This window comes from Drosophila mojavensis, unplaced genomic scaffold (genome assembly GCF_018153725.1).
Source record: "Drosophila mojavensis isolate 15081-1352.22 unplaced genomic scaffold, ASM1815372v1 contig_136, whole genome shotgun sequence".
Taxonomy (NCBI): domain Eukaryota; kingdom Metazoa; phylum Arthropoda; class Insecta; order Diptera; family Drosophilidae; genus Drosophila; species Drosophila mojavensis.
In genome coordinates this window covers 28,113,875-28,139,748 of record NW_025318667.1, presented here as the reverse complement: position 1 = coordinate 28,139,748, position 25,874 = coordinate 28,113,875, and the positions used below count along the sequence as shown (strand labels likewise).

At 47.2% G+C, this 25,874-nt stretch overlaps 2 protein-coding genes across 2 annotated transcripts in view; one reads left to right on the top strand and one right to left on the bottom strand.

Moving 5' to 3' along the window:
- The window catches only part of LOC6584876, a 140,333-nt gene extending 114,804 nt beyond the window's left edge, over nt 1-25,529 (top strand). The window contains exons 4-8 of the mRNA XM_032732105.2: nt 16,499-17,541; nt 17,618-17,854; nt 20,281-21,127; nt 21,194-21,906; nt 22,601-25,529. Coding sequence (XP_032587996.2) covers nt 16,499-17,541; nt 17,618-17,854; nt 20,281-21,127; nt 21,194-21,906; nt 22,601-24,964 — 5,204 coding nt within the window. The 3' untranslated portion in view covers nt 24,965-25,529. The remainder of the gene's footprint in view (nt 1-16,498; nt 17,542-17,617; nt 17,855-20,280; nt 21,128-21,193; nt 21,907-22,600) is intronic.
- On the bottom strand, nt 17,908-19,451 carry LOC26528252. Its single transcript, XM_015161701.3, has one exon. It carries the CDS (start codon nt 19,003-19,005, stop codon nt 18,112-18,114), a length of 894 nt encoding a protein of 297 aa, XP_015017187.1. The 5' UTR covers nt 19,006-19,451; the 3' UTR covers nt 17,908-18,111.
- Nucleotides 25,530-25,874: the final 345 nt, after the last annotated feature.

Sequence of the window (25,874 nt, the reverse complement as noted above, 5' to 3'; positions counted from 1 at the left end):
AGCACATAAATGTATATGTATGTGTTTAACAAGTTATCTATATTATATTGATATGTATTATATGATGTATGTATGACAAATCAATTCTAGTTCATACAAAATCATATGCTGTAGTTTCACAGGGTATCTGTCCGTCGCACAGACTTGTGACAGTTGCTCTACTTAGTTGTCGCACGACGTTTGTCTGTTAATTAAAAGCCGACACACAAATTATGCAATTCTATTTGTAGTCTTCTGCAGCTATTTGCCTAGATTTCAATTTCGTGCCTATCTGTTTGCATTCGAATCGAAGCTCAGGTGCAATTTTTCAACGATTTGTTCGATTTGTGCAATCGAGTCTCACGCACTTTCTCAGCCACCTGTTCGTTCGCCCGCTCGTTTGTTGTCTATTAATGAATAATGGATAGGCGATTTGTTGCAAGTATTTGCTGATACGCTGCATGACACTGAGGAGGGGTATGCTCAAATTATGCTCCAAGCTGACAAAGCTAACTCTTATTGCCATCTACTGTCTATCTGATGAAACACCATAATCGATTGATTTGCCTTGCAGATGGTCCGACTCGCATCTTTCGATGTTATTGTTTCTGAAAAAAATAATATAAAAAATATTTAAAAATACTTGTTGAGCATTTCAATGATTTGTTTACAAATAAACTAATTTTAAAAATCAGTTTATTTATTAGTTATCGATTATTTTACTTAGCTGAAATTAATCATGCGATTCAATAATCGATTAGTAAATTTGATTTGCCTTGCTTATCTATGCCTACCGCACTTTGCTCAAAGAATTAACTGTTTAGTAGTTTAGTGTGCCGGTATTTACATAGAGATAACTGATTATTAGAAATACTAATGTGTTTGAAGATTGCTTGCTTCTTGATGAAGTGCATTGAGTTATTATCTCCGAAGTGCTTTGGGTCAGTCTGTTCGCGGGTCTGGAACTATGGGACTGCTATCTATTTGATCCTTAACTGCTCATTTATTAGCTGCATTCTGCAATATTCATATATTACTACAAAGTTGACTCTCATTTTCTCATTTCAATGAGATTTACCTTTTGGCCTTCGTCTGCTCTGTCGTTTACAGGGTATCTGCAACTGCAGCTCGCAGTGGCACTCGCACGTGTCTCGGCTTGCATTGTTCATTTGACATGTTTGGTGAAATGCTGATCCCTCCGACTCTGTCTGCAGTCAGCAACTAGCTAATGTTGATGTTGATCAAAAGTAAGCGGGCATATGTTGTCGCTGTTGTTGTTGTTGTCGCTGTTGTTGTTGTCGAGAGTGTTGTTTACGAATGCGAAGTATGCAAGTGCAGTTAGCAGTTACCATTCGTTTTCTGTTTGCATTGTCGCCGAGAGACAAACGGACAGACAAACAAATGGCTGGGGCCAGAGCAACAGAGCAACAGAGCAGCAGAGCAACAGGTACAGATGCACCTTGAAGATAATCCCCAGCGCCAGCATATCGCAGCTTAACAATCGATTTACTCACGCATTTCATGCGTGTGCTTAAATGCTTAAATACTTTCGTACGTTTATATGTGCTTTATCAAGATTTGTGGCGCCTCGTCGCCTGTTTTTGTTTTTATCGCAACTCATAGTTAATGCCAGCGAAATTGAATTCTTGAACAAATTAGTGCAGAGAGCCGCCCACAGCCACGCACAAGTTGGTCGCGCTGCTGTCTGGGCCATTTGCCAGTTGGCCAAGTTGCGCAATGCATTCGACTGGAGGCTCTTTACAGCTTCAAGGTTGTGTGTTACACATTCGGTTTGTTTACATAGCTGTTGCTGTTCGTGTTGCCTCTGCTGTTGTTGCTGTTGTTGTTGCTGTTGTTGTACACATTTATTGCATTTGCCTGTTGGCCACATGCTGAGCGCACGTCGAGTGCGGAGGAGGAGCTGGAGGTGGATCTGAAGTTGGAGGCAATTGACTTCAGCTCGCAGGTGGCAGCAATTGCACTGGCAGTTGACAGGCCGCTGGGTGGCACATGCACATACACTCACACCGCTGACCAGAAAGGTTAAGTGGCCCACTTATGTTGACCAGGCCTCTCGGCTAGCTGGCCGCACGCAATGGCGCCAATGGCGTTGCCAAATTAAGGTCAAGTTTGTCGCCTGTGGACGGCAGCCGGCGAGTGTTGCAATGTGCCGCCACATGTCGCATTGACCCAGCGCAGCGCCAAAGAATCAATCATGAAGCCAGTCCATGCCCACATCGGAATATTAACATTTTCCACACATACATATATCACACCAACACCAGCATCTCGGCTTGTCGTTAGTCGTTATGACAGCTTCTGCGCAGCAGCCAAACTATCGCAAGATGTGTCGCAAATCCATTAATGAATATTAGCAAAATACTTTTCACATGTACATAAGTATGTCTCTCTGTGTAGTTGTGTGAGTGGCTGTGTGTGTGTGTGTGTGCTGTGTTTGTTTACTGTGCGTATGTGTATTTTGGCATTACTCGACAGCTTTAAATAGCCGACAACGAAACGAGTTTGCTTAACTGACTATATTTATTATTTGATTGGACTTGCTTTTTGTTTTGGCTTTGTTGTTGGCGTCGTTCTTATTGTTATAATATTATAATACCCTAACTCTAAGACAAGGCAGACAGCTGAAAAACACTGTTCATTATGTGTTCATTATTCATACAGCTCGAGCCAAGTCAGCTGGAGCCATACAGTCGACTCTCCATAGACACAATAGGGCGTCAGCTCAGTCCCCTATATGTATATTCATTTATCTGCAGAGCATCGCAGAGTCGTGGATAGGCCTGTGCCTGGAGTGTGTGTGTGTGTGCCTTATTGTTGCTTGTTACGATTACCTTTTGCCGTGTGACATTTAGCATTTGCCTTGCCTCGAGTTGCTCGCGAGTCGCTTAACCTGTTGCCAAAAACCTATTAATGGCATTCATTTAGCGAGCGACAGCCCCCAACGCTCGGGACCCCGCCCCGCCGCCAGCCACATCCAGCTCGAATCAACTAGATATTCAATTAAGTGTTAGTTGAGTCCGCCACTCGGTCGGTTCAGTCATCATTTGCTTAGCTTGGCGGAAATGTGAGACAAATGTGATCATGACTACCAATTAAGTGAGCGAGGCTGCTGCCGATCATAAATATATATATATGTATATACACACAACATATATATGTGCTTACAATATACTCAGATTGATTCTCAACTGAAGCGATGATGTGATCAAGGACTGCACTAGCATATGTGCTATATTGCTATATTGCTATATTGTTGCATTGATGCCAAGTCATACTTTGAATGAAATGCATTTGGGCTAAAGTACATAGATAGAGATGACTTGGTTTTGTGCTAATGTACGTAATAGGCAAAAGGAGGCGTGGTGAAATAGATAAAGGTATATGAGCTGAGCTGATCTAGCTGTATCCTTCTCTCCATGCATTTGGTAAAACTACAGAATATAATATTTGTAAATGTAATAGACCTGCATACTATAAGCAGTATTAGTTTAGCATATGTTTATCGATAACTGAAGCCATTTTATCGATAAGAATCGATTACTTCAATTGTTTCTTAGAGCGTAGATTGAATTGTTTGACAGCTGGACAACTGAAGTATACTATATGGGTCTCAGACCTTTCTCTCTTTCCCCACAAATTCGTAAAAGACGCATTTCCCAAATCATTGACTTTAATCTTAAGAAAGACACACATATGAAGTTAATTAAGTAAATCCGTCTAGAAGAAAGGTAATTGAACAATCCAATTCCCATAGTAAAGTCCATTAAAACGTAACCCAAATTGCTAAGTCAGCAAAGCCCGTGCTTATGTGGGCATAAGTAAATGCAAAGTAAATAAAGGAATCGTAGAATAGCTGCCAAGTCAGGGTATCACCAAGTCGGGCAGTCCCACCCATTCTTTCATTTGGGTATATGAAGTTTTCTTTGCTAGAAATGCGTTGAGAATACAGTGAAACTTCCGCTTGGGCCGTCAGCTTGAACAGATGGCCAACAAGGCATAGCAACAACAACAACAACAGCAACAACAATAATAATAATATTAATGTTAGAAAACCATCCCAAACCGAAACCAGCAACAACAACAACAACAACAACAACAGCAACAGCAAAATAAACGCACGAAAATTGACATGCAAATCGAAAACGAAGACGAAGAAAAATGCATATGGAATGGAAATGCGTGTAAGACATGAAAGAAGACAACAATAAGAAATACCAACATCAACATCAACATTAACATTAACAACGGCGGCAACATCAACAACAACATCAACAACAATTCAAACATGAACGAAATTTAATATTAAACACAGCAATGGAGCTGTGGATGTTTTTGGAGTTTGAACCGGGGGCTAAAGTTGGGGACAGCGCTGAGGGTTGGGCACGCCAGTGGGGAAACCTCGTCAATGGTGGGTGGCTAAGTGTGCGTGTGTGTGTGTGTGTCTGTGTCTGTATGTATGTGTATGCACTTTCCAGAGACAAAATGCACAAGATGAACGTGGAGGCTGAACAACAATATGTTGGTTAGCGGGAGTGTGCAGTGCAGTGGACAATAACAAGCAGATGGAGAGGGGATGGGTGGGGGGCAAGAAACAAAAACAAAATGCGTAAACAAAGCCAACAGATGAAGCCAAAGCTGCGTTGCAGTTGCATTTCCATTTCGCCGCTGAGGGCATTGGCTCGGCTCGGTCCTAGAGCGAAGCTACAGCTGAAGCTGAAGCTGCCGGAGCATCGGGCGGGGCTGGGCGCATACGGCGTGTCTGCCGCATGGATGGCAACTTCCTCAAAGTCAACCAGACGACGCACGAGCACGCACTCCCAAAGGCGGGGGAGACAGCAGTGGCTGTGGCTGGGCGGGGGTGAATGCTGTCAACCGCAGAGTTTTGACATTTGGTTGCATTTTGTCTTTGATATTGAGCTGCAATCGGTGCACGTAATAACGGGAAATGGCACTCACCTTCACACACAGCCACAGCTACAGACGCAGACGCACTGCTCGTGGTAGATCAAAGCTGCTTCCGTTGACTCGGCACGACATGAAATCGAAAACGATTGCAAGACTCCAATAGCAATCGAACACTTGACAAGCCTCGCCGAGTCTTAATTCAATTTCAATTTGTGAGCTAATGCAGTCCAAGGGAACTTGATTTTATTTTTGTTTATAAAATGCGAGATCAGAGTATAATGGTTTTGTTAAATGTATGTAACAGGCAGACGGAGGCGTGGCCCATGAAGTATATATATTCTTGTTCAGGGCGGCGAACTGATTCGATTTAACCATATCCTCCTCCTCCTGCAGAATCTTTAAGAGCTAAAGACTTGAAATTTATTGTCTTGGGATCGCATATTGCACGCGCAAATCAAGTTTGTTCCCAAAAATCGATAACTACTCCAGTTGTAAGCATTATCGATTAAAAACCTAATCGAATTAGTTTAAAAAATTATATCTCCGACATCTTTAAAACTAGAGTCTCCAAATAAGATTATATGTGGGATCACGTTGATCTCAGAATCTTTAAGAGCTAAAGACTTGAAATTTATTGTCTTAGGATCGCATATTGCACGCGCAAATCAAGTTTGTTCCCAAAAATCGATAACTACTCCAGTTGTAAGCATTATCGATTAAAAACCTGATCGAATTAGTTTAAAAAATTATATCTCCGACATCTTTAAAACTAGAGACTCCAAATAAGATTAAATTTAGATTAGTGCGTATTTGATAGAACTTTAATTTATTTGTAATTCATTTGAAATCACAGCTGATCTCGTAGTCAAGCACTTAGATAAGCTAATTTTGGAAGAGTGAAGAAAACACTTTATTGCAAAAACAAAAAAGTAAAACATTACTGTACTAAAGATTATACTATGTATAGACAACTGCTTCTAAAATGTTCGAAGCTGTCCAAACATTGATCTTTAGCTAAATTTATGTATATGACTCTTAGGTGTTAGCTAACTATATTTGGTCAGCTAAAGTTTTTGACTAATTAAAGCGTTTCAAGTGTTTATACTAATTACAGTTTTCCAGAAATTGTATCAAAGTTGAAGTAAGATTATTTTATGAGGAGTTTTTCTTTTTACAACTTCAGTTGCATTGAGATGAGCTTGAACATCTATCAGCTGACGCTTGACGCGCTCAAGTTGCTCTTGACTTTGAATTCTGGCTGTTTGCAGCTCTTGGAGGCAACTTTTGCTTTTAATGTCCACTCGATTGTTGGCTCTGGGACCACCTGTCCCCATGTTTTTGTTGTTGCTGCTGCTGCTGCTGTTGACTTTCACTTTGAACTTGCGCGCATTCTTGGCAACTGCACTTGGCTTTTACCAGCTGCCTTTGGTAGTCATTTAGCTGTTGCATTTTTCGAATAGTTTTGATCGACTCGCTTATGATCAATTATTATTATTGCTTATTATTTTATTGAAGTCACAGCCAGCCATCCTTGGCAATTGTGCTGCTGGCCAGTCAACCAGTCAGCCAGTCGAGGCTGGTAGGCTGGCAGGCTGGCAGCCAGTCAGGCTCATCAGGCAGGCAGACTCATAAATTATGTTGTTGGCCATAATTATAGCGTCGCTTTGCTTTTTGTTTTGTCTTTAAGCGTAATAACCGAATGAGCAGCAACAATAACAACAACAACAACAACAGCAGCAACAAAATGTTTATAAATGTGCGCAAATTGCCGGCTGCCGACAGCTGACAACAAAATTTATGTAAATTGCAATTACCGAAAATTTGAGCATGAAAGCGACGCTTGATGTCCGCCATGTGGCCATGTGGCCGTGTGGCCATGTCCGTGGCCAGCTCCTGCTGATATGCGACTGCAAGTCCGCTGTGAATGCAGCTTAGCATGCTGCTCGCTCTCTAAGTCCAACAGCCTATACAAAGTCGTTTATTGGGCCACTGCGCTTACGCGCGGCATCGGCGACGGCGGCGACAACAAACGCAGCTAAAGAGCTGAGGCAGAAAAAAAAGTCATCTCTGATAAGCGCCAATGAAAGTGAAACCGTGTCACACACACACGCACACACACACACACACACACACACACACACACACACACTCACACACACGCATACTTGCATAGCTTATATCTGCGTTTGTATTTCGTATGTATAAATATCATAAACAAATAAAAAACGCGTTGGCAAACAATCAAAGGGCAAATGCAGGCCGTCTGGCAAACTAACATAGCCCAGCTATGGTCAGAGGCGGTTAGGGGGGATTGGGCACGAACGGGGCGACGGCTCCATTTGATAAGAGCGCGCAGTCCAACGGAAAACTCACAATAAATACAAACATTTAACAACTGACAAAAAGAAGGGGAGAAACTCGACTGCTCATGTTTCGCAAGGCTTTTGGCCAAAAATGCGCCAAGACTCAAAGATACTCCGCAAATGATTCCCAATCAACACAGTATAATACAAGCTCAAAGAAAGTTTTCTACTCAGAAAGATACTTTGTAAACTGAAACCCGAAAAAGTAACACAATATAAAGAAAGTTGGCAAAAACAAAAACAAGTGAGCGTACTTTTGTCGGGTCTGCTAAGAGTTACCCTCCGATAATTCAAACGTAATACTTTTCCTTGCTAATTATAGTACTAATAATTATTCTGATTACTATAGGCTTGCTTATATCAAATTTTCCCGAAAATGATAATGATTTTCATATATGTGTAGGCGCATAAGTTTATAATATTTGCAATAATATTTTACCCAGTTCAGGAAGAGAAGAGATGAAGCAGGATAACAAATAATGCGACAAAAAAATATTTGTGTAGCTATTATTAAATGTTTTTATCCTTTGTGGTATTGGAATTTCGCTTAAAATGAGAAATCAAAAAATCAACTTTTATGGATCATAAACAAATGGGACGATAAGGAAATGGGTTGACTTATAAATGATTGAATCTGTAAGGTATACAGATACATACAAATATTTAAAATTGGAAGTTGTTGAATAGTTTTGAATGTTGCAAAAGAGGCGTAAATAACTTATTGTTTCTAATCCTTCCATTTAATTAAATATGGCCAGGCCACATTCACTCGAGCTGACCCCAGACATATGCGGGCTTATTTGAAATGTGGACGAAGGTGTGCATTTTCATGCTTTGGTCTCGATATATGCAGAGGTCAGCCCCGGCTAGCTGCACTCGGTAAATTTAATTTAAAGGGCGCTCAAAGCCAGAGGACTCATGAATAACAGCAGCAGCAGCGGCAGCAGTGGCAGCTGCCAGCAGCCTTTTCAAGTCCTGTAGCGCTCATCCTGTCGCTGGCGTTGGCACTTCACCTTAGCCCGGCTATGGCTAGTGACCAAAAACCAACAAGAGCAACAGCACACCAAAGCCGTAAGCTCAAGTTTTACAGTCGAGATTGCAGGTGGTGCTGGTGATGGTGGTGCTGCTGCTGCTGCTGCTACTGCTGCTGCTGTTGGGTATCCAAATGTGGATGCCGTGGGGCAAGTGGGTAATGGGGGCCGCAGCGCCAGTCAGGCCACTTGACGTCGCCGCATTGTTTGCAGCTCAGCGCCCGCCTATAAATAGTCAAAGGCATGTGGCATTTAAGGGCCCACATTCACATTCACATTCGCATTCACATTCATCTAGCATCGCTTGACTCCTCTCTATCGGCAGCCGGGCAACATCTCTCTCTCTCTCTCTCTCTTTCTCTCTGTCTATATCTTTCCCTGTTGCTCGAGACGAGTTTCCTTTTAAAAAGCGTCAAGAAAATTCCTTAAAATAGGTAGAGGCCCACAGCCTGTGCATGTATCTGTGCTTTGCATGCTCTGCAGCTGCAGTTGCAGTAGCTGTGGCAGTTGCAGTTGCAGTGGCTGTGGCTGTGGCAATTGCACAGCACACAGAAGCACTGGCAAGTGTCTATCCAGCTATAAGTGGACGCACTGGCTCTGCGTCAAGTTGGCAAAGCAATTGACTTGCACTGCGCCTGACAAGGGTCTCTGTTCTCAGCTGCTCTCGGCTCTTTCCCAGCCGCATCGACGTTGCTGGCTGACTGGGGATGGACTGGGGGTGGGACGGAGTGGGTCTGGGAGGGTCAGCTGCTGCAGTTGCCTAGCCGTGGCATGCGACGAGGCGAACAGTTTAATTCGATTCCAGCATTTTCACATGCCCAAGGTATCCAATCAGAGCGCAGCTAAATAATTCATGTGGGACACACTGCAAGTGGCACGCTGCACGCTGCACGTTGCAAGTTGCACGTTGCACGTTGCACGTTGCTAACGGTACGTGGCCATGCCAGTACGACTAGCTCTCAATATGGATGCAAACTAGTGCGCCGCAGCTCTTCACTCGATACCAAAAATAAAAAGAAAACACTAAAAGCAACAACAACAAAAATCCGCCCATTGTTAATTATTGCTAATTAAACCCCATTCACCGAAGAAAGTTGGTCGTCTGTGTGCCTGCGTCTGTATAGGTGTGCTTGCGTGTCTCCCTCTGCATCTGTGTGTGCGTGTGAGTGTGTGTGTGTGAGTGTGAGTGTGCGAATGCTTACCAAGGTCAACTTTGGTCACATTGTCTCTTGTCAGCCACTTTGGCCTCATAGTTTATGCATGAAGCAGCCGCAACGACTAAGAGTCAAGCAAGCGAAATTAAGGACAATTATGGCAAAAGTGCGAACGACACATTCTACGATGACAAGCAAACCAACAATCAGAGAGAAGGCAAAATAAAGTAGAGTAGAGTAGAGTAGAGTAGAGTAGAACGCCTCAATCTCTTTCTGATTGCATGCAACTTTTTCAAAATATTGCCAATTGTGGCATGCGGCATGTGTCCATCAGAACACCGTACGTTCGATATTGCCTCTGAAAGCGATTCGCAGAGATGCAAAGGGGGCAAAGATGAAAGCTCTGATGAATGGCTGTAAAGTGGCTAAGAGAAGAGAAGTGAGATATATTTTTCATGGTAAATGCCTTGTTGTCGAAATTCCTTAAATATTCATAAAAGCTAATTTAAGTGCCCCACTCATAGGGCATACAAGCTCCGCTGAATTGGAAATAATTTTGAGCGCGGCAGGCGCGATTATAGAGGAGCGTAGAAATTCTTAAAGCCATAAAACTGAAAGAGGCTTTAAAAAATGAGCTTATTTGGGCTTAATTGTTCAGCATTTTATTTCATGTATTTGCAATAAGAAGTTCGTTTATTTAGTTTTAATAAATTGTTTAGTGTAGTTAATTTAATTTTGTGTTTGTAATTCATTTATTTAGTTTTACCTTAATGTTTTAAGGGAAGTATATAGTTTAGTAGCTCGCAACTATCAAAGGAAGAAACCATCGATTGTAGCAACTATCGATGCTATTGCAGCTCTGTTACGGCATAGGCAAATGATCTCAGATTTTAATTTCTTCAACTCTACACACACTTAAAACACGAATAATAATGTTAATCTTATACGATCAACAAGCTCCACATCCATAAACTGTATAGCACTTAAAGTCTCAACGTATTTCTATTCACGAGGCAGATCAAATAAATATTTGCCCATTTGGTCTATTTCCAGTTGGCCAACAAAAGGTGTGAAAATTTAGATCTTAAATCGCACATTTGAAAATTCCTTTTTCCTCTACTCGTTGCGCCCCTCGATTGCAGTTTGAGTAATCAAATCAAACCTTTAACTGTACAAGTTTATCACCTGGCAGTGATTCTGCGCAGCTCGCCAATTTCTAATTGACTCGTCTGAGCCGGACCGGGCCGGGCCTGACTGCCTGACTGCCTGATTTTGATGCCATTTATTATTAGCCCCTGGATTGGGTGGCTGCATGTTCATTCGATTCGTTCTGGCTGACACAGTTTCAGCTGTACTTTCCCACTGCACATGCTTACGGCAATAATGATGACGATGATTATGATGACGGCGATAATGATGATGGCCCGCAAACTAAATGCACATTGCAACACATGTGTGCCACAGCCACAGCCACGCATGCACACACATGCGAGCATATGTAAATATGCTCATGCTGTGTGTGTGTGTGTGTGTGTGTGTTGTGTGTGTGCATGTTCTGGATTCGGCTTTCCCTTGCGGTGTCTCCAGCCTGTGACTAATATGTTTACTGTGTTTGTTTATGCACTTTAATACGTGTTTACACATGTAATGCATATCAAATATTTTGGCTTTGTTTTCCCCGAAATTCGAAGAGCTGAATGTAAATGCGCACACTGCGCTGGGCACAGCCAAGGATAATGGGAGCATAATTCCAAACTAATGCCAGATATATCGGCCTTGCATCAATTTAGTCACATTCCATTTTATACAATGGGCTTTTCCTCAATGACAGTTTCTATTTCCTTCTCTTGGAGAATCAGTGGCAATCACAACGAGCCTGTTTGAATGGCTTACCTAGCTATCTCGCTCTCACCCTGCATTAAACTGGACAACATTTAACAATGGCTTTGTCTCTCTCTCTCTCTCTCACACACACACACTAAGACAGCTGCTAGAATGGAAGAAAATCAGCACTAAATTAAACACAATTGGGGAACTCTGAAACAATATCCCTTCGCAGTATTATTGCAACGCAGCATTGCTGTATACAAGCATATATGCATTTTCATTTATCTTATTCAATTATTCCATATATATGTCGATGGAATTGTCATCGATATATTCAATTGAACTGCCGTACTCAGTGACCTGGCTCAAGTAGTCAAAGTTCGCCTGAAACAAGTTTCAAATCAGTTGAAGTACATTTTGGGCCGATAGCCGATTTATGCGAAGCTGCTGCTCACAGTTTAGTTTAGATATAATAAATAAATTAAGCAAAGTATTATATGATGCTAAAGGGGTGCCACTAAAACCACTTGTCATAATAAGTATTAATGAAATTCAGGTAATTAAAGCACTTGAGTGAATGCGTATCACAGCAGAGACATGCCGCGAGTATGCGCGGGGTGCTGGTATTTCACTTTTCGTATCAACCCAGATTGGAGCCACCCACACACGCACACACATACACATGCACACGCACATGTGTGCTTATAATTATGTGAGTGGATAAGCCAGTTGGTATTTTATGAAGTTTCTATTGCCGCGAGCGCACAGCTTCCTGGGCGGCCCCATCAAATGCAGACCCAAACACAAACCCAAACCCAAACCCAAAAACCGAAATCAAGTTCGCCATCTTCATCATCTTGGGTTGCGTGTGTGATTTACATTATAATAATTAGTTTATGGCAGAGGCACGCGCTGCTCTGGCAACGTCATCAAAATTGCAAATAGAAAGCAATTTCCACACTTATTATACACACGTGTGACGGCCTGAGCGTGGCAGGAGCCGCACGTAATGAGATCCAGTTAACCAGGCTAGCAGAGTTAGCTGCTCTTACGCCCACTACAAGTATGTGTCGCCCTTTACAAACTTGGCTAAGTTGCTTGAGAGCTTATGCGCCAGTTAAAGTGCATGTGCGCTCCCTGCTCCCTGCTCCCTGCTCCCCGCTGCCCGATCCGTGCACGGTTTTTCGTGCTTCATGCGGTGTGCTGCGTGCAGCGTTCTGCGTACTTCTCAATTTCAGGCACACGAAATTACTTTGAAACTCGTGCCGCAAGCTGGCTAAAGCTGCCAAAGCAGCAACCTGGCCACTGGCGTGTAGCTGACTGACTGACTGACTGACTGACTGACTGGCCGGCTGACTCGATGGCTGGTTGGCTGCCTTGTGGCCTCATTAGACCGCGTGTTGCATAAAGCGCAGCAGGTGACTTTCGCCTGGGACAAAGCCGAGAATTGCAATTGCCGTTGGCATTTCAGTGGCCAAGGCTGTGTCCAAATTTAGTCCAGCTCTAAGAAGTCCTCTCTCTCTCTCTCTCTCTCTCTCTCTCTCTCTCTCTCTCTCTCTCTCTCTCTCTCTCTCTCTCTCTCTCTCTCTATCCTGCCACATCCTATCACTCACTCCCTCCCTTCTCGTTGTATTGCCCGAAAAGACAAATGCAGACAACTTTGTTTAGACTCTTTAAGCCAGGCCAAAAGCCAATTCGATGCCAACTTTGTGACCACTTTGCGCTGTCATTTCAATTAGCCATTGCTTTTCAACTTGTCCAAAGCACGTCCACTTGGCGTTTACTGTTTCTGCATACCCTGCAATGGTTAGCAACTTTGTCTTGCTCTGCTCCATTGTTTTCTTTCCTTTCAATCCAAGTTTTTCTGATAATGAAGCAAGTCCTTAGTAAATGGTCTGCTCTTAGTTTTGGCCAGCTGCACTTAGGGTGTCTGCTAGTCGAGCACTCGCAACTGCTTGGATTTGCATTGAGTTTCGCACTCGCTGTCGTTTTCGCTTTCAGTGTGTGTGGGCAGCGCCGAGCTGCCAAACAATGAAATATAATTTGTATAATTTAAGTAAATGCGCAAGTCATTAGCATTTCGGTCCGCGTTTCTTCTGTGGGCATTCTGCAGCCGTGTTTAATGAAGCTCATTAATCACGCCAACCAATTGCAATTCGAAGTCGGTCGAAGTTATGAATAAACTACTGTCAACTCGGCTGACGAACTCACAACTGCTTCGATGGTTGCGTTCAGCTGAATAACTAATTGACAGACTGACAAACTGACTGACTGGCTGACTGGCTGACTGACTGATTGACTGTCGGCTAACTGGGCTTGTTATGCAAATTGTCTGTTTTTGCCACCTCCACGGCTCGCGCGGCGTATGATTAATATTTATTTGCAAGCGAAGTTTTCCGCTCTTGCAAAAGGCGTGCAGAGGAATAGAGTCGCGGCAGCTGCACTTAACCATAATTAAGTGCAATCTCTGCGTATACGTAATCTGCGTGCGCGCATTGCCCAAGCAAACCGAACGAAATATGTAAAGCAGCCTGTGGTCAACTGTGTGTGAGTGTGTGAGTGTGTGTGTATGTGTGGGCTGTTGGCCAGCCAACAAGAAACAAGTCAAGCTAACTCTTTACACATGTACCGAGATGGCCTCTTAGTCAAGGGCAACGCAACTGCCCACAGAGCCCAGCGCAAATCGTGTCATCAAGTAAGCAGAACGGGCTGAACAGCCACAGCTCAGCTGGGCTAAGCCCAGTTTAGTTCGGGCAGCAGACTGGGCGTATGCGTGATGCCCGCTCCGGCCGTTGGGTTGCTTGCTTATGGCAGTTGCAACGTTTTTGTGGCGCTCTCTCATGGACAGCAACCTGTTGAGTAGTGCTCGAGCTCATTGAATACGGGATTTAAGGGCAAAACGGTTTTGTGTCAACGTCTGCAGCAGACAGAAGGAGGCGTGGCGGAAGCCATTAAGAATATATATCATTGAGCAAGACGACAAGGGGAGACGTCCGTCCGTCAGTCTGGGAAAATATAAGTAACAAGCAGACGGAGGCGTGGCAGAACCCATAAAGTATGTGCATGTACCTTTTGATTGTGGCAAAGAGCTGAGTCGATATAACCGTCTCCGCCCGACTGTCCGTCCGTGTATTTAACTTTCCGCAAACACTGAAGACTGGACCTTTTCAAAATAAATTCCCTAATAAGCTATATAAGCTGATGATTAATTTATTATTATTTGTATTGTCCTATCGATTAGTTTTTTACTATCGATAAAAATCGATCAATTAGTTTTGCTTTTTCTCAAGCATAAAATCCACAGATTACTGATTTACTGCACCAAATATTTGCAAATAAGCCCATTTGAAATACTAAAAATTTGTTCCTTATTAAATATACGTGTCTTTGAAACGAAATTTGTTTAACCATAAATTTCCCATAATAAAGCTCATAAGCCATGGACCATGGATATTATGTCATATCAGCTCTTCTCAGGACTCTTTGTATTGCTAGTCGGGCCGCATTCTTGTTATGTTATTTTCAAATATACTTAAGGAGAGTTCGAGTGAGCTATACTCTGTGTATAAATTTCCCTTGAGATATGCCAGCAAATATTCATTATCAGCATGCATATATCTATGTATAGATTCATATATAGAAAGAAGTCTTGGGAAGGCGCTATTCGATATTAATTACGAGCTCAAGCTCGGCAATGAGTTCTAGAACTTTAGCTTGACTTATGTTAATCAAAATGTATATACGAGCTCCGAGGAGGCATTCGAGTACACACACACACATACACACACTTACGCACTAATACTTACATACATACATAACGCTGGGCGCAATCAAATTAAGTTCTAGCCCCAATCAATTGAATGCCTTTCGGCGAGATGCCAAACTTTGGCGCATTATGAAGTCCAGAAATAGCAGCATTAGTGCTAATAGGGGATATGCGTTCGTCTGTAGGGTTCCTAAGAGTTCTGCCAGGGGCCAAGGCACATATACGCCCCAGTTGGCAGAGGGTGCAGGGTATAGCTAAACGCGTCGGGCTGCACATAAAAGTTACACAAACTCAATTTTGTAAGAGCGAGTTGTGTGTGTGTTTATATATGGGGCAGTAGGTATGAGTAAGTCTGTCAGCGGCAGCTACTGTTTGCTCCACATACACACACACACACACACACACATGTTTGGGATGCCTTGAAAATGGCAAATATTTGTCTGCCGACATTCATTTTTTTTTCTTTTTTGCTGGTTGCCCACGCAGTCGGCGGCCATTTTCTTGCGCAAGTGTCTATCTAGCTGCGATTGTTATTGATGTAACATTAGAGCCGGCCACGCCCCTTGAACGGGTTAAGGACTGTGTCCGCAACAGCAGCAGCAGCAGCAGCAGCAGCAGCGGCAGCAGCGCTAAGAATTATCACTTTTACCGCATGATTAATTACGACCACGTGAATTGGCAGCAATCTGAGCGGCGATTGTTATGTCCCCATCGCAATGCTCGCTTGTCTCTGCCGTATTGTCTGTCACGGATAGTGTTTGCTTTTCTTTTCTTCATAATTTGTTTTTGTTGTTTTTGTTTTCGGCATGATAAATGCTCGCTCAGTCACTGGCCGCAAGGCAAATGCAAAAATCTGCTAATGTTGTGCGTGGGCGTTGTTGCTGTTGTTGTTGTTGTTGTTGTTGCTGCTGTTAACTCGTTGTCAGTTGCTGGTTGCTACCGCCTGTGGCCATGGCCACTTCAAAAGCAAACCCACACAGCCAGCCGGCGGCGCTAACGAGTTACGGCCGAAGCGACGACAGTTCTTGTGCTTGGCCAGAACTTTGATTTGAATGCCCTGTGGAGGTAGGCGAGAAGTGTATGTCTGGCGTTCGATACACACGCGCACCTCTGATCATAATTCTATGGCAATTGTTTGACTCTTGCTGAGAACAGGGTATCTGGCAGTTGGGCTGCAGCTCGCATTGCCGCCACGTCGGCGTCGACTTTGATGCTGTGCCCCTGAGGGCAGCCCACGCATGCCATTGCACATGGCCAAATGTTGCTGGCTGTCATTTGCTGCGTATTAGCGCGCGCCCGGAGCCAGCCACTTGGCTTAATCCAGCTGGCGTTCAAGTGCCGCCTTTTAATTGGCAATCGTTGCAGGCATTAGCGGATGTCGTCATCCAGCAATCACTCAGCCAAATCCGTACTCACACACTGTCTCTCTCTCTCTCTACCACTCTCTTGCAGATGAAAACAAACTAAACTCCAGCTCATGGGAGGATACATTGACAGAGCCGCAAGAACAGCATCCACAGTCACAGGCGCAGTCACAGTCGCAGCTGCCGTTGCAATCGCACTCGGAGTCACTGTCGGTGGCACAACCTCAGCCACAGGCACAGCATCAGACATCGTCGTTCATCACAGCGCCAGGTCAGGGGGCCGGCAGCCAGAAGGCGAGCTTGACCACAGCTCAATTGCAGAGCGCGTTTAGCCGGCGCATTGCGGAGCAGCAGCAGCAGCGGGCAAAGGGCGGCCAGATCAGCCAGCAGGCAGACAGCGCCACAATTGCCGGCGGAAGCTTCAGCGCCAACGGTGGCCAGGCTGCCGTTGGTGTTGGTGTCGTTGGTGTCGGTGTTGGCAGCAGCGCGAGCAGCAGCAGCGAGCGGGACACCAAGTCGCCGGGACGCGAGCGACGCGAGCCGCCCACAGCGAACCACTCCGACGAGGAGAACTTCACCGAGGAGGAGCAGACCAGCAGCAGCGTGAGTTCATTAAGCGCCGGCAACCAACGCAATTCGCAATTGCGTTCCACCTTCAACAAGGCCAAGCAGCATTTGTCGTTTGACAAATGGCGCACGGCTGCTTCGGCGAGCTCCTCTAGCGCCACTCCGAACCCACTCAGCGGCCAGCCGCAGTGCAGCCAGAGCGCCAGCCAGAACAGCAGCCGCGACAGCAACATGATTATGCGACGGGCCAGCGCCTGCACGATGCCCACCGGCTCGGGGGCGGCAGGCGGGGTGTCCCAGCGCGAGGATAATACGGCGCCCGGCGAATCGCCGGGCGGACGGCTGTCGCGCTGGTTCTCCATACGGCGCGGCTCCTCACACCAGTACGATGTGGGCGGGCGCGATGGACGCCAGCTGACCGGCTCCAGCTTCGATATGCCGGATGCCTCGGCCTCGGCCCCTGCCGCACCGAAGCCAACGACAGCGAACGCGACGCTGGACGCCGCCTCGCCACAGAAGCTGGCCAATTTGGGCGCCAGCAAGATGATGCCGGGCGTGCCCGAGGTAAGTCAACGCCCCCGACCCCGACCCCCAGGATAGACCACGCTTCCACTTTACTAACGGCCATTTGCTCTTGCAGTACGAGGACGATGAGAACCTGGCGCCGGAGAGCAATCGCTTCGACATGGACCTGATGATACCGCCGGGCAGCCGGGCCAACGGCACCGCCCGCACCACCCACAGCCGAATCATAGTGCCAATGCTGCCGCCGGCACCGCCCGGCCTCTCCCAGCAGCAGCTCAAGCGACGCCACATCGTGGCCGCCATCGTGCACAGCGAGAACTCCTACGTGGCCACGCTGCAACGTCTAGTCAATGTGAGTACGAGAACCAAGAAGCAGACGCAAAGAAAGCGAAACGAGAGCATGCGTACGGTGGTGTTGAGTACGAGCAGGAAACTCTTGTACCCAGAACACTAAATTTATCAATTAGAACCAGCACAATTGTAGTTCAGGATTGGGGCTATCGATACAGGCTTGGTTAGCGTTACGTGGAGCTGCTTTGCGATAAGGTTGGGGTTAGTGTGTTGTGTTCTCTTCTCCTGCGTGTGTTGTTGTTGTTGTTGTAGTTCTAGCTACAATGAAATATGGGACATTGACTTTGACCCTAGGACGGAGCTGGGGGCGAATTTGACGTTGGCATTTCGTTGGCCGTTATCATCGTAATCATCGCCCTCCTCCTGACAGTCCTTATAGTCATCCTCATCCTCATTCTCATTGCCATCGTCGTCATCTTTAACGTCCTCCTCATCGTGTGTGTCGGCGTCATCCTCATCTGGCTCGCCAACATGCAGTGTTAGCTTGAAATTGAGGCTTAGCTGCGGCACGACAAATCGGCATACCTCATATTCGCAGAGTATACCCGTATCAGCGTCGTCCGATTCCTGTGGCATTGCTGGCTGTGTATTATCTGTCAGTGTCGTTTGCGACGCATCCTTGACGTCAGCGTCCAGGTCGGTAATGGTCGTTGTGGAGTCGCTGGCAACCAGGGGCAGCTCCGGTGTCTGCTCGCAGGCATCGGCTGGCAGGTCGGATTGCAGCAGCACGTCAATCTCGAGGGGCGTTAGTATATAAAACTCGCCGGTCACTTCGTCGCGCTGGATGCAGCCGAGCAGCGGCTCGTCCTCCTGCTTCACCATATTGATCTCCTCCATGCTCTCATTTGTCCAGCTGTCAGTTAGTCTTGCATCTTCATTCTCGTTGTGTGTGACGCTCTCTGGATTACCGTCGGGGTATTCGGGCAGCCGAAAGCTGTAGAGGCCAGGCGCGTTCAGCTTGACGTAGCCCCTGTTTGTGTCGGATCGCAGGTACAGCTGCACCTTGCCGAATGTCTCGGCCACCAATGCTACCTCATCCTCGTCCAGTTCCGGAATCGCGTCCTCCGCGCGAGCACCACGCTGCAATTTACTGTCTATTGTCTTTGTCATCTTGTATGCCGAAATTGGATTAGGTCTCATATAGTTGGACATGTATAATGAATTGAATAATCGGATATTTTCTACGCTTTCTCAATTTCTTTATAATAAATAAACAAATGTTAAATTTCAGTTTGTATTCCAGGTGTGTCGTTCATGCTTATGTCAGTCAAGTGTCAAGACTGCCTGAATTTGTTCCTTATTATCAATTTTTTGTTTGTCGCATACCAATGCACTGCATTTTCGCTCCACTCAAGAGCTGAACATGATATTGTGTCACATTTGCTCATCAGTCCGTTGGGCTTCAGCTTTAAATCGATTAACAGAAAATTTCGTAAGCGCTGTTAATAGCAGTTGAGATGAAAAGGTTAACATGGACAGAACATTTTCTGTTTCTGATTTTATTATTTAACATATGTATGTAGTGTGTTCCGGGGTAATAAAATAATCAAAATGGTTACAGATTTTTTCGGTATGATTTCTATAGTAAGGTTACCTTAATAGAGGTCTCAGCTTTGGCGATTACCTTCTCTAACTTACTCATGAGGTTGGTGAACAGGAAAATTGTGTTGTGAGCCGGATCTAGAGAATACGATGTGGAACCAATTCGAAGGTCAACTCAAGGATTTCTATCAACACTTTCAATCGATTTGCGTAGTCGTAATGAGTTCTATATTCTCCTTCAGTTCTTCGTCAATGAATATTACATCATTTGCATTCCAAAATACCGTCAACACACTCATCATATTAGATAGAACATGTAGAGTATTTGATATTCGGTTAACCGAATATATTTTCAGTTCTTTTCCGTGTACCCCTCCGTAGATTAGTTTTAGCCTGTGGCCTTGGCCTTTAATATCCGCCGACTTATGTTAATGTTAACTCTCATGACAACTCATTTGTTTTCTTCTTTACATGCCATCCAATTCCCACCGTCATATGCCGCCACTCTCCGTCATAACTAACACCAATTCTAATACTCACACATACACGCACACATGCACTCACTCACACGTCTTTGTAAATTGTATCTGTAACTCATTTAATACTCACAACACTCACATCAATCATTTAACCATCTCAAACCACCTTAACATAAAAAGTAGTTACAAAATAATTAGTTGAACACCCATTAAAAAGTACCAAAAATATAAAATAAATAAAAAACCCAGCATTTCGAACGGCAGAGAGAGAGAGAGAAAGAGATAAAGAGAGACAGAGTGATCTTTCAACTTTGGTAAAGCATTGACATCTGTAGCAGGAGGAATGCAACTATTAAATGGCTTGCTAATATTTCAACCGATTCTCTCTTTTCGCTTTGCTCGACAGGATTACAAGAAGCCTCTGGAGGAGTGCAGTCCGCCGGTGCTGAATCCGGTCAAGATCGCAACGCTGTTCCACTGCTTGCCGGACATTCTGCACTCGCACAAGCTGTTCCGCATCTCGTTGGCTGAGTGTGTGCGCAACTGGGATCGCGACGAGAAGATCGGCGACTGCTTTGTCAGTGCATTCGGCAAGCCGCAGCTGCTGGAGATTTACTCGGGCTTTATCAACAACTTTTCGGCTGCCATGGAGCTGGCCAAAATGGAGGAGAAGCGCAAGTCGGCGCTGGCCGACTTCTTCAAGGTCAAGCAGATCAGCGCCCACGATCGCCTATCCTTCTTCGGGCTGATGGTGAAGCCCGTGCAGCGCTTTCCCCAGTTCATACTGTTTCTGCAGGACCTGCTCAAGTACACGCCGCAGGGCCACCACGATCGCATGTCCCTGCAGCTGGCGCTCTCCCAGCTGGAGCTGCTCGCCGAGCTGCTGAACGAGAGCAAGCGCGTGGCGGAGCAGTACCAGGCCTTCAAGGAGATGCTCGGCCACATTAGCGGCACGTTCAACACGCGCTCCCTCAACAGCGTCAGCGACAGCTGCGGCAATCGGGCGCGCTATCTGCTGCGCGAGGACAATGTCACCCACATGGAGTTCAACCAGGCCGGCTTCATTGTCAAGTGCAAGCAGCGACGCCTGCTGCTGCTCAACGACAAGGTCATCTGCGTGTCCGTGGCGCCCAAGCAGTCGCACGACTTCGGCGCCACCGAAAAGCTCACCTTCAAATGGATGTTTCCGGTCAACGATGTCGAGATCGTGGACAACAGCGCATCGGCAACACTCTCGAGAATACTAACAGCAGGTAGGTTACCATCAGTTGCCATCAATTGCCACCAGGTGAACAGCTAATAACTCCCCTCCTCTGCAGGCTTAAATCGGGGCGGCAGTCTCAAGTCGAACGGCAGCAGCGGCAACGCCAACAGCGCCGGCGGCTATGCCAATGCAACGCTTGGCGGTCACGGCCATGGCCAGGCTGGGCTGACTGGCTTGGGCTCACCGTTTGCCGCAGTGGATGCGCACAGCTCGCCAGCCGTGCAGCTCACGAACGGAGCGGATAATCTGTGCAACGAGATGAGCACACTGATGTACGACTACGAGGTTATATCACGCATACACGACCTGGTCGGCACCCTGAAAGGCAGCTACAAGGAGCTGAACTTAAATACTACACGCAACGTGCTCAACACCATACAGGGCTCCATACAGCGCAAGGACGAGGAGATGGCCTGGGTGGACTCCTGCTGCCTGCAGCTGATTGGCCGCCACAAGTCCGGCAAGGAGGAGACCTTCACTTTCCAGACTCAGACGCCGAATGTGAAGAAGGAATGGATCACCGAACTGAGACTCGCCCAGCTAGCGCTCGATCCGAACAATTCGCCCGCCTGGGAGCGGTCAGTCTCCCAGCCCCACCATGCGCATCACCAACATCCCAATGCCTCACAGTCGCCCGGCAGTCCTCAGGCCACGCTGCACACCTACGAGCAACAGCAGCTGCAGGAAGCTGTGCAACAGAAGCAGTCGCGTAAGATGCCACTATTTGTCAAGGCGATGCCCGTCTACCGATCACAGCATCAAACGGAGGTGAGCTACAACAAACGAAAAACGCCCATGAATGTGCACCCAAATAGTCACATTCCATATGTCGATTAGAGTACATTACATGTTACGAGTAGAGTTACAGTAGTGTCACAGAGTAGAGTAAAGTTACAGTGGACTAGAGTAGAGTAGAGTAGAGTAGGGTAGGGTAGGGTAGAGTAGAGTAGAGTAAAGTTACAGTAGGGTTTCAATAGAGCTACAGTAAAGTAGAGTTGAATAAAGTAGAGTAAAGTAGAGTAGAGTAAAGTAGAGTAGAGTAGAGTAGAGTAGAGTAGAGTAGAGTAGAGTAGAGTAGAGTAAAGTAAAGTAGAGTAGAATAAAGTAGAGTAGAGTAGAGTTGCAGTAGAGTAGAGTAGAGTAGAGTAGAGTAGAGTAGAGTAGAGTAGAGTAAAGTAAAGTAGAGTAGAATAAAGTAGAGTAGAGTAGAGTAGAGTAGAGTAAAGTAGAGTAGAATAAAGTAGAGTAGAGTAGAGTTGCAGTAGAGTAAATTAGAGTAGAGTAAAGTTACAGTACAGTGGATTAGACTAGAGTTACAGTTGAGTTAAATGAAGTAGAGTTGTTCAAGCGATATTATCACTTAGCTTTTCCAAACCCAACTGAAGTTCAATCAAGTTCTAATTGCTAAGAAATTGAATCCAATTGAGCATCTACAAAAATCTTCTTTTCCTCCTTCCTGCAGGTGCGCTGTGGATGCTACTACAGCATCGCCAATGACACTAAGCAGAGCGGCAACGCGCGACGCCGGCACAAGCAGCTGAACTATCTCTGGATGTGCAGCAGCGATGGCACATCGTCGCACATCACCGTGCTGGCCCAGCACCCGCAGCAGGCGGGCAATTTGCGCGAGGCGGGCTCCTTCGACTTGGTGGAGACGCAAGTGTCGGCAATGGAGTTCGTAAAGGGCCTGGACCAGTGCCGCACGCGCGAGGAGCACAGCAGCCTGCTGGGCGATCTCGTCTGGCTCGGCACGGACAGCCGCAAGCTGCTCATTTACTCGGCGCGCAATCCGGAGCAGGAGGAGCAGCTGGGTAGCTATGCGGTGCCGGGTGCCGTGCAGCGCATTCTGTACCACTTCGATGCCGTCTACGTGTCGCTCTCGAACGCGACCGTCTTGATCTACAGGCGCGCCCACGACGGCGTCTGGCAGCTGCGCGACCCGCAGCATGTCTCGCTCGGCGACTCTGGCATGCCCGTGCCCAGCATGCTGCCCATCAACATGAACATCTACGCATCGTGCGGCAATAGGGTGTATGTGCTCAATGCCCTCAACGGCGAGCTGCAGCGCAGCTTCGAGGTGCAGCACGGCGCCAGCCAGCAGGTGAACCTGATGGCGCACTCGGGCATCGGCCTCTGGATATCGCTGAAGAACTCGACAATGCTCTGCCTCTACCACACGGAGACCTTCAAGCACTTGCAGGACATCAACATAGCGTCCAGCGTGCTGCGCTACGATGCCAAAAAGGAGCAGCCGCTGAACAACAGCTCCATCTATGTGACGGCTCTGATGGCCTGCAAGGGCCTGCTGTGGGTGGGCACGAATGTGGGCATCGCTGTCACCATACCGCTGCCCCGGCTGGAGGGCGTGCCCATCATCAGTGGTGGCATTAATATGTCCTGTCACGCCCACTTTGGCCCGATCACCTTCCTCCTGCCACTGATACCGAAAGTCTATCCGACCTACAAGCCAATGGCCGGCGCAACGGTGTCAGCTCCGCTGGTGCCCACTGTGCCGAGCATGGGCGAGGATCTGCAGCTGCCCGCCATCGATGCGGATCCCAAGAAGCTAACCGAAACGGACCTGGAGGAGAGCACAGTCATCTTGCGCCGTGATCTACCCAAAGAGGAGCATGGCTCTACTTCGAACTCTCAGCCTGGCACTGGCTCCGGCCCGACGACTCCTGCCGCTTCCTTGCTGCGGGAACCGAGCGTCGAGGCAGCAGCAGACTCCAATGTGGCCACGAGCAGCGTCTCGGCCGCCTCCTCGCCGCGCTGCTCCAAGCTGGACAAGCAACACTCACTGGACCAAAGCTTCACCGCCAAGATACGCGCCTCGCTCGCCAACTCGCCCGCATTCCATCGCAAACGCTTTCGGGACCTGGGCGCTGGCAGCGGCAGTGGCAGCGGCAGCGCTGACTCAACTTCTCGCATGTCCAAGACTTTGCCGCGCGGCCTTGGATCTGCCGCAGCGGCAGCAGCCAACGGAGGCGGAGGACTGCATTCAGGCGCGGGCGCGCTGTCGCAGCACGGCGAGCACGGCTACTGCGATGTGTACGGGCTGTATGGCAAGCTGATCTTCGTGAAGGAGAACTACGATGCCGAGGAGGGCACGCAGGGCAACCTGATGGACATGATGTACGAGGGCATGCGTCGCTCCGATCCCGAGCTGGCCGCCATACCCGGCAAGGTGTGCACCCTGGACAGGCGTCTGCGCATGAAGGCTTCGCGACCGCGCTCGCTCGACCTCTCCAACTGGTCGGTGGACTCGAAGTCGTCCAGCCTGTACACATCGTCGGGCAGCGAGGAGAGCATGGGCATCCGGCTCTTTGGCGGACGCTCGGTGTCGCGCAACAGCAGCAGCGCCAGCCACAAGACCTCCGGCACGGGCAGCGACCTGGGCAACATCTCGGAGAACGGCCTGATGACCACCGCCGACATACACCATCAGCACCAGTCGAACAGCGCGCCCAAGTCCGAGGACGGCTTCAAGCACATGCAGGCGGCGGCCGCCACGGACAAGCAGGCAGCACCAGCCGCTGTTGCCACACTGAAGCGCAAGCAGAAGCAGAACTCGAAGCAGCAGCAGCAGCAGAACGCGGACGGGCCACGTACAGTGATCACCCTGATGGGAGGGCGCGGCTACTGGCGGCATGTCTGGTACAACAGCAGCGGCAACTCGCCCGGCCAGAAGGGCGGCTCCGGTGTTTGCGGCACGGCTGGTGGCGGTGGCTCGGGCTCTGGCGGCGGTGGCAGCTCCGGCAGCTTTTCGCCGCTGACCGCCAACTCCAACGACGCGCATATCGTGGTGTGGGAGAAGAAGTTATAATCTCAGGAGTTGATGTGCTGCTGCACTCTGCAGCAGCACCCCCACCAGCACCATCCACCCCTGACGGACCTCTGGCGGCGCGTGGCCGAGCAGCGTCGCAGCCGCGTCCGGTTCCGTGGCACGTTCACGCAACGCGATCGCGAGCGCAGCAACCTGGGTCTGGGCAGCGCCACCTGGCGGTCGGATGGCGAGCGTCTAGCGGCGAGCGGCTCCAGCGGCATGCTCAGCGCCAGCCTGAAGCGGCTCACCAAGCTGAAGCGCGGCGGCAGCCTGAAGGAGTTCTAAGCGGAGTGAATCCACAGCTTGTTGCAGCAAAGCATCGTTTGCCAAATGTATATATCAATAATCATCTCATGTGTACTTTATAGTGTATAGGCTAGGCTTAGACACGAGCTTGGGGCTGGGCAGATGGCCTGGCTAGCTTGAAGCATATATATATATTTGTTTATTCACCTTCATATATCGAATATATACATATATGTACTTGGCTAATCTTTGAGCAAGAAGGAACTGCGCCTTATTACAATTTTTTTTCGCGTCGCTCTTTTTTTTTTTTTTTTTTTTTTAAGTAATAATGGTAGCCGTAGGTAAATGTTTTTTTTTTTTATATATATATTTATATATATATCAATAATTCTATGAAATTGATATCCAAATATGCATTTTTGCTGTAGCCCTTAAGGATGCACACAACACGAGATATGGTGTGAGACAGGTGTGTATAAGCGAGCAGAAATATCGGCAAAGCCAAGCAACAAAACATTGTTCTATGTGTGTACAATAAGTATTAGTTTAATTGAAATTGAAAGTCTCTCGGCTGCAGCTGCAGAGCGTTGCGAATATGATTTGTTTAGAGGAGCTCGGACTCACTTCTTTACTCGCCGGGCGCTGAGCCCGGCAGCAGCTGAAC

Coding starts and splice junctions, on each gene's coding strand:
- LOC26528252 (XM_015161701.3), bottom strand. CDS start 19,005: ATGTCCAACTATATGAGACCTAATCCAATTTCGGCATACAAGATGACA.